Source organism: Lactuca sativa, chromosome 2 (assembly GCF_002870075.4).
Source record: "Lactuca sativa cultivar Salinas chromosome 2, Lsat_Salinas_v11, whole genome shotgun sequence".
NCBI classification, from domain to species: domain Eukaryota; kingdom Viridiplantae; phylum Streptophyta; class Magnoliopsida; order Asterales; family Asteraceae; genus Lactuca; species Lactuca sativa.
Genome location: NC_056624.2, coordinates 69682687 through 69692548, shown reverse-complemented (window position 1 = coordinate 69692548; position 9862 = coordinate 69682687). Strand labels below are relative to the sequence as shown.

General features: G+C 37.4%; 1 protein-coding gene across 1 annotated transcript; it reads left to right on the top strand.

Moving 5' to 3' along the window:
* Positions 1-2666: 2666 nt before the first annotated feature.
* On the top strand, positions 2667-4521 carry LOC111878229 (valine N-monooxygenase 1). Its single transcript, XM_023874735.3, has 2 exons — positions 2667-3596; positions 3754-4521. Exons 1-2 carry the CDS (start codon positions 2667-2669, stop codon positions 4384-4386), a joined length of 1563 nt encoding a protein of 520 aa, XP_023730503.1. The 3' UTR covers positions 4387-4521.
* Positions 4522-9862: the final 5341 nt, after the last annotated feature.

The window sequence follows — 9862 nt, the reverse complement described above, 5'->3', positions numbered from 1 at the left end:
GAATTTTGGATTCCGGAAGTAGATTTCCTAGGTCACGTGGTCAGCAAGGAGGGCCAAAATCAAGGCAATCGCGATCTGGACAACTCCAAGGACTCCAACAAAAATCCGACAATTCTTGGGCCTCGCCGGGTATTACCGTAGGTTCATACAAAACTTCTCAAGGATTGCTAAGCCACTTACCACCCTGACTCAGAAGAGTGTAACCTTCGACTGGGGAGAAAAACAAGACATCGCATTCCAAACACTAAAGCGAGCCCTATGCAGTGCACTTATTTTAACCTTACCAGAAGGAACAGAAGACTTTGTGGTCTACTGTGATGCATCAAACCAAGGACTTGGATGTATTCTAATGCAGCGAGGGAAGGTCATCGCCTACGCCTCAAGACAACTGAAGACGCACGAAGTAAACTACACGACGCACGATCTCAAGCTAGGAGCAGTCGTTTTCCCTTTAAAGATCTGGAGGCACTATCTCTACGACACGAAGTGTACAATCTTCACCAATCATAAAAGCCTCCAGCATATCCTCAACCAGAAAGAACTCAACATGCGACAAAGACGGTGGGTAGAACTACTAAATGATTACGAACGCGACATTCGTTATCATCCCTGGAAAGCTAACGTAGTAGCCGATGCCCTCAACCGAAAGGAATATTTGGGCTACCGAGTGAAATCCTTAACCATGACTATTCATTCACACATGTCTACACAAATCAAGGAAGCTCAAATAGAAGCCTTGAAATCTGAAAACGTGGCAAGTGAAGCCTTAAGAGGAATGGATAAGAATCTTGAAATCAAGGATGACGGAGTTTGTTACACCCTAAAGCTAAACTAATTATTCCTAGAGAATAAGTTTCTTTAAAGACCCGGTACACCCACATGTATATGCACTTCCTATGACCTAGTCAATAACCATTTATTCAAATTACGTAAATCAAACAAATACTACATATTAACCAATACCCATAAAGATTATCCAACATTAGAGCTTCATTCAAGACCGTTATCTTTTTGGAATATGTTCATAAGGTCCTTACCTTTGCTTTTGGAACTAGATAGATCACAATCTATTATAGGGTAGTATCATCCCAGTAATGTCTAGAATGTATAAAATCATGGAAGTTCATGCACAATTACGCATGAATCCAAGCATGCTTATTTCCAATAGTATTCTTTCGTAAGTATATGGCATATGTAATATTCATAAAACACTAAAAATACTTTCATAGGTAGTTATCAAATAATTTAAAGCATATTGCATTAATTTGTATATTGCATATAGTTTTTAAACATTTTAACTACACATATGTCCCAAATTGGGAAAATCATCAACTACTCACCTAAGACAAAAAAATGTACATCTACTTCTTTAAAAGTCCTAATCCTTAACCTGTCAAACTTATAAAACCTCAATCTCCTTTATTTATATTTATATTCTTTGATCGCTTAATATTTCATAAAATGTATATTTATCTCCATAAAAGAATATTTGATGCAAATTGTCTATTATACTTAAATTTGAATTATCAAATTAACTATATCGTATTTCTCTTAGTGAAAATGATATTCATGCATGTATTTTGCTTCATGAGAAAGAATATATTTAAATATCATACAATAATATATAACGTCAATTTAGATTAAATGGCTTAAATGCACGTTTTTTTATTATTCAATAAAAAACCACAATGTGATTTAAATATTTGATGGAACTATAGCTAAACATGAAGTATATGCTCACATTGTTTTGTCATTATTATGCATTGTATATTTTTCATAGATACTCACATTTAAATACAAGATTACTTTCAATAATGCAAGTGGCAACATGGTGTATATTTTACTAAGTATTTCTTAATATAATATTTTGTCTATGAAGTACTCAAAATATACACTAATAACCCAATTATGTTTTTTTGAAATGGCATTCTCATAACAAAACTGCTAGCCAGGGATATAGCAGGAAACCCGAAAATGAATACGGGAAGGGTTGTCTATGCTTACTTCTTTTCATTACTTGAAAAGCTAGCACAAAACATGATTTCGACTTAACGGATTTCTTTATCCTCATCACCAAGGATGTCTCAAGCATCGTCCTCCTCATTGTCATAATGTTCATCGTCTTTCACAGGTTTCTTTACAAGAAATATTAAGCAAGCAAGCTACATCAACTACAATCTGGTCCAATTAATTGCTTTGCCATGGGACGTATTGACTTTTGGATTATTGTTTATGTTATATCAATGTAGCAAAATAACTATAAAAAATCTCCCCTTGTGAATGGTATTAGATTGGAGAAGTCTTTAGAAAGAAGAATGTCTTTTCATTTCAACTATCTAATACTTGATTCAACTAATTAACGGAAAGTATACCATTGTTTAATTTGTCCAATATTTTAAGGTATATATATATATGTACTTTTTAATTATTTAACTCATATGTTTATTACAAAATAAATTATAAAAAATCCAAGTGGGAACATGATATATATGTTACTTAGTTACTAAAGTTTTTCTTAATATGATATTTTGACTATAAAGTTTTAATATTTAGCCCAACTAATTTCTTAACAAACCAATTATGCTGTTCACATTTACATCCTTTCAGTACTTAAACCTCGCAGAATAGAACATATTCACCAGTTAACTTCATTATATTCATCACTAATGATGTCTCCAACAATCATGGTCCTCATTGTCATTATGCTCATCTTATGTGCCAGGTTTCTTTACAAGAAATCTTTAAGCAACCCACACCCACTGCCACCTGGTCCAATGTGTTTCCCATTCATTGGATGTACTATCCATATGCTCCTAAATAAGCCGACTTTTAGGTGGATCCACAACCTCATGGATAAATTCAACACCCAAATACTTTGTATCCGACTAGGATGTTCAACTCATGTCATCACAGTCACCTCCCCAGAGCTAGCATGCGAGTTCCTAAAGAAACAAGATGCAATATTCATTTCAAGACCTGATTTCTTTTCAGCATATCTTTTGAGTGATGGTTATCACACCGCTGCCTTGGCCCCCCTTGGAGACCAATGGAGGAAGATGAGAAGAATTATAACCCACGACATGCTCTCGTCTCAAGTGCACAAATGGTTCCAACCCAAACGTGACGAAGAATCCAACCAGTTGCTTGGGTACATATGCAATCAAATACAGAACGGAGATAACATAACTGATGGGGGGTTAATAAACATTCGGATGGTGAGCCGACATTTCTGTGGAAACTTAATGAGAAATATGATTTTTGGAAGAAGATTTTTTGGGAAAGGAAGCGAAGATGGTGGGCCTGGGGAAGAAGAAACCGAACATGTGGCTGCTATATTTAACATCCTAAAGTATCTTTATGCATTTTGCATTACAGATTATCACCCATGGTTGAGAGGGAAGACTGATTTTGATGGCCACGAAAAGAGCATGAGGTCAGCACTCAAAATTGCTCGAAAGTATCAAGACCCATTGATCAATGAACGGATACAGATGTGGAAAAATGGAGATAGAATGGAAAAACATGATCTGCTAGATGTTCTTATCCAACATGACAACCCTAAGGTTACAATAGTGGAGATCAAAGCCCAGATTATTGTAAGCCTCTCCCAATCTCTCACTATTTACCTTTACATGCAACTAGTAAAAAAATTGATATACTAGTGACCCTGTGGATGTTACTTTACGTTTACACTTTCCATTGTGTCTGCATGAAAAGTGACTTTCCTGTGTTTATTGTCTTGCCTAATTTTAGGAAATAATGGGTGCAACGGTTGATAATCCCTCTAACGCAGTAGAATGGACAATGGGAGAGATGATGAATGAACCCACGCTCTTAAAACGAGCGGTGGAGGAGCTGGACCATGTTGTAGGTTGCAATCGGCTAGTCCAAGAGCAAGATTTACCCCAACTCAATTACCTAAAAGCGTGTATCAAGGAAGCATTTAGGTTACACCCCTTTGCAGCTTTTAATCCACCCCATGTTTCGACCATGGACACTACTGTTGCCGGTTACTTTATACCAAAGGGTAGTCATGTGCTGCTTAGTCGACGTGGGTTAGGAAGGAATCCAAATGTGTGGACGGATCCATTGCGGTTTAATCCAGATCGTCATCTACAAGGGGAAGAAAAGCAAGTGGTTCTTACAGATGATGAGTTGAGAATGATTTCATTTAGCACCGGGAAACGTGGTTGTCCTGCAGTGGTGTTGGGATCTACAATCACTACAATAATGTTAGCCAGAATGCTTCAAGGGTTCACTTGGGAGCCGATATGTAAAGAAGTGCCAATTAATCTTGATGAAAATCATGATGACCTTAGCTTGGCTAAGCCACTTGTGCTCATCGCCAAGCCACGACTGCCTCAACATCTCTACCCAAACATTTGAAATGAAGATATATGAATTTTGGGCTTTCACGCTTGATTATATATTTATCTATGGTGATTGTAGTTTTCTACCTGTTCTTTGCTTTTCTAATATCAAAACTTAAGATATCATAATAAGATGACGTTTACCGTTTTAGAGGGAAATTAATAATGCGTCTACATGTGTACCATATATCTATATTTATATTTATAGAATTATATGAAACATATTAATTTATTGAGATGTACAAGTTAATAGGCACCTATATATTCTTCTTTCAAAATCCCATTTGGACGTCCACATACGTTTTTATTTAGTTCATGTTGGTATAGAGATTTAGATCCGGTTCTCTTTTTTGTTTGACATTGAAAATAAGATAATGAGAAATTAAAAAAAATAAAAAATAAAATAAAATCTTTTCCATCTTTTTAATTCGATGTTTTTTATAGACAAAATGTGAGAAATCAAGGTCTAGGAATTAAAAACAAAAGCCGAAGAAATACAATCTAATTGAAGGAGGCTCAGCAAACAGAGTTCTTTCCATCTTGGTTCGCCGAGTGGCTTGCAATGTTGAGTTAGGAATGACAGCTATTCAACGAACCGTGGAGCTTGATGCAAACACAAACGCCAATACAGACCATATTCGCAATCTTGAAATTGCTCATGGAAGAGCTATGAGAGACAATGAGGCTCTGCAGCAAGAGCTAGCTATAACTCGAGCCGGAGTCATAGAGCTTCAAGCACGCCAGACAGTATATGAGAAACACTTGCTTGATGTGGAGCGTCAGCTGGCCGAATTAAGGATTCGTCCGAGGGGTGCCCGTCGCCAGTAGGAAATGCTCTACTTATCATTTCTTTTGGTTTAAGGAATAACCTTCATATCTATGCTCTAAGTAACATTTTTCTCTGTAAACATTCGTGTCTTGTAAGTATTGTTTAACTAGTTCTTTATGTTGTCAAAATTCCCCTTTGTTGGTATGTTGTAGACCTACTCCTAGGTCAAATTTTCCGAACTCTGTGTAGTCTCAATACCAACTATAGTGACGGTAATCTTATTTTAGTTAATGATCATCATTATCAAAAATTTATTCTAGTTCGGTAACATGTAAACTAAGAAACTCTATCAAAGCCATATCACTGTTTCATCTTTGAAATTTATAACTGAAAAAGGTCACCTCACAAATGTCTCGTCAGAAAGTCATTCAAGAATAGCCACTTCAAATCCAAAAGTTTATTTCATATAGACTTCCTTTATGGATGGTTATTAGGACACTATGGAAGTCTGATCATGATACTCTCGGAAACCAGTGTAACTTAGCTTAAATAACACTCGTGTCATGCTCACTTTCATAGGATACACTTCAAAAATGTTGTCAGAAACATTCAGGATAGTCCATCAAGGCGTAAAATTTATAAGTATATATAAATTCGTGAAATACAACTACCGATGATCATCGTTACTCACAAGATCATTTCTCGTCATGCCACAGAACCATGTATTCACAAGGAGGTAACCAACCAACTGGCGAGACACCAATTCTGCAGATAGACTTTGCTACATTTCAGGCCACGGTCACAGCCGTTGTAGCAGCTGTCATGGCGCAATTCAATGCCAACAACCCAAATGAGAATAGAAACAATTTCAACAATTCAAACCATAGTAAAACACAAGGAAACCGACAAGGGCCTAGCCATGATGATACTCCAGATCACAAACCTAAGAATAATAAACGAAAATTCTGGAACAAAAAGGAGCGCAAGTTATCTCAAAACTTGTCAAGAAACAACAACCTATGGCAACCTCTACAGCCACGACATATGCCACTCCAGTACCAATGACAGTACGGCAATATGCTGGAAATCTACCAGATTGCAAGAAATGCAACTTCCACCACTTAGGTAAATGTCGCAAATTACGATGTGAGAACTGCAACAGACAAGGACACACCACTCGTTTCTGCAGGATACCGACACAACCAGCCACTAAAGTCCTTGACATTGGTTTAAGTCAATTATGTTATAAGTGCGGCGAATCCAGACATTTTAAAAGAGATTGTCCAAAGACTATAATTGACGAAGAAGCTCGCTTCCGTAGAACTCTGACTCAACACATCACTTCAACTACCGATGCTAGTATAATCCAAGTATGACATGCATGTGGTGAAATGGGGCATTTCAAGAGAGACTGTCCGACGGAGAGAAATGATGGAGGAGAAGGAGGAGTTTAACGGCATGACATATAGGAGCGACGAGGAACCCCCTCCCCTTTTGAGATTTTGGTACGTCTTTTAAATAAAATTTCTTTAAGTATTTAATTTATATTAATATTAAAAATCGGGGAAATTAAAAAGTAATTATAAATAATTCACTCATCCGAACAAGTCACGACATCCATAAGAGAACTAAAGATCAGCGCAGGTGAGATATGATGGCTTAGTATCTACATCAGGGTTAAGCATGGCTATGATTTTGCAAAATTAGAGTGAGTGATTATGCCTTAATACTTGTTCCTTGTCTGGTTGTGGATTTAGGGCATAGCCACTCAGTCGACCGTCTTATCCATCTTAATTATACATAACTTGTATATGCCAAGCGATCATAGAGGTACCGAGAAGGATCATAACATAAAGTATCGTCACTAATTATCAAAGCACTTTCACTGCTAGTACTCGCTTTTTGCAGTACGATTTTGTAGCAGTGTTAATATCGAGAAAGAACTAGAAAGCCTACACATAATGCATTGTCGAGCACACTCGGGGTACACCATCGTTATAATAGACATCTCTTACAAAACGACTCAACACTTGTTTCTATAAAGAGTATGGCATAGTCATTCGACAGGGATTGGTGTAGTCCTCACCATACCAAGTTCGTGTGTTACGAAAACCCACCGCCTTAACTGACCGATTATCGAAAACCTCGTCACTCATAACAACAACCCGACACAGATCTCGGCATCGCCTCTCTCATATTCTAGACCCCGAAGTACTCATGCAAGGAGTACCTTACCCTCCAAAACCTTTCCAAAGTATACCCAGCAAACCTTCCAGAACTACACCTCGTCCAATGGGTCATGTTCAAGCATAGGGACTAACATAAATCCATATTAAAGAGGTAGTCCGTCTGCATGGTGTGCCCATGTCTATTATCTCCAACCGGGATAACATATTCACCTCCAGATTTTGGCGGTCACTACAGAAGACTCTTGGACCTAAGTTGGATATGAGCAAAGCTTACCATCCACAAACTGACGGGCAGAGTGAGAGGACCATTCAAACATTGGAAGAAATGTTGAGAGAGTGTATTATAGACTTTGGTAAGTCATAAGACACCCATTTACCTTTGGTTGAGTTCTCCTATAACAACAGCTATCACACCAGCATCAAGGTTGCGCCTTTTGAAGCCCTCTATGGCCGTATGTGCAGATCTCCTCTATGCTTAGCTGAAGTGGGTGACACGCAGCTAGTTAAAGGTCAAGTCCCTGAAAGCACACTCATAGGCCTAGAAATCATTCGAGAAACTACAGAAACGAGATACGTAGGACTATTCGAAATCCTCGCTAAGATCGGTCCCGTAGCTTACAAACTTCATTTGCCCCAAGAGCTTAGCGACATTATTCTGTCTTCCATGTGTTGAACCTTAAAAATCATCTATCCGACGAAACACTTGTGATCCCTCTGGATATATCGAGATCAATGAGAACCTTAATTTCGTGGATAAACCAGTTGAAATCATGGATCGAGAAGTCAAAAGAACGAAACAAAGTCGCATGCCGACAGTGAAGGTCCGCTGGAATGCCAAGTGAAAACCTGAATCCACTTGGGAGTGCGAAGACTAGATGAAACAAAAACTCCCACATTTTTTCACATGTCAATAAATTATATTATGTGTTTGAATTTCGGGACGAAATTCTCTATATTGAGGGGATAATGTAACAACCCAAGTCTTTTTCCGTCGAAGTTAGCTCGATTCCGTTAATAAAATTTGAATTTTAATTGATTCCGTCCAAATGCTTATGAAATGGAAAATCATTTAGGCTATATAATTTAATATGAGTCAGAACCAAAATTGTACAAAAACCCGAGTTACTTAGAAAATCCTTGAAAAATCAGTCTGATTGGGGTTCTCGGTCGTAAACCCATTCATGGCCGTAAACCTGTTTACGGTTGGTGATAGGTGGCCCCCACCACCAACCATGCACCCAGCCTATAAATATGTGATTCCTACCCTCATTTACACTTTTCTGGCCGAAAAATCCTCAAGATTCTCTCAAGACTCATCTAACAAGAACCCTCTTTTCACCCCACCAAAGTAAGTGATTCTTCCCTTTTCACTTGTTATTCATCTTATTCATGTAAGGGATTCATATTCATCCATTGATTCATCATGTTCATTATCATATTTATGCTCTTGAAGAGTTTACAGCCGTAAAACCTTCATATGGCCATAAACCCTTCATAGTTGGGTCGTAAACCCTTCAAATGTTCATACGCGGGCCGTAACCCTTCATATAATCATAGGCCGTAAACACCTCATGGTTCATGAACCCTTCTTATGTTCATGGGCCATGAACTCGTCATGGGTCGTAAACCCATGGTGGTTGGCCGTGAACTCCTTTTAGTCCCTCATTCTTGATTCTAACACTTCATTGTGAGTGTTTCCTACATCCTAAGGGTGTTTTCTATGTTTGTCAGTGGTTTTAAGCACTAATTGTAGGCCTATACATGTTAATATGTGCTTAATAGGACCGTACTATGCTCGTGACTTCACTTAGCATACCAAGCATCTTATCTTTGTCATTCATCCAAGTCACTCACAATCAGGTGAGTTCATACCTCTATGCTTTTACTATTTTTCATGTTTTCACGAGGGGATACAAGTCAAATACAAATGATTTTGTAAACATTATACAAAAAAAATTCAACAAGCTTAAAACTTATGCAATTCATACAACCAAATGACTTTACATGTTTTATAAAATATTTATATACTTTATCCCTTTTTGTAACATGTTGAGCATAAGGGACGTTTCCAACTTGAAAGCGTAATCACATAGTTTTCAGATTAATACATAAATCAAAATACATGTACAAGCATACAAAACTATAGTAGGTATAGTTTGGGAGTTCAATACATGGTTATACATATACAAGCATACAAAACTATAATAGGTATAGTTTGGGAATTCAATACATGTTTATACATACACAAGCACATAAACTATAATAAGTATTATTTGGGAATTGATTAAACGGTCTTACAAACTTATCTTTTATAAACTTCTTTATTATTTGTAAAAAGGCTTTCCCGTATTATTACTTGTAAAGTCGTTAATCTAGTTTGAGAGACACGTCTTTGGGTACAATTACATGTAGTAGTGGAAGACTACCCTTATGAGCCAGAGTCTCCTCGAGGGAAAGCATGAGTTTGTGTATAGATCTATACAGGAATGACAATCACGCACCTTGATGTTAGCTATAGTAGGACCGGCAGGTCT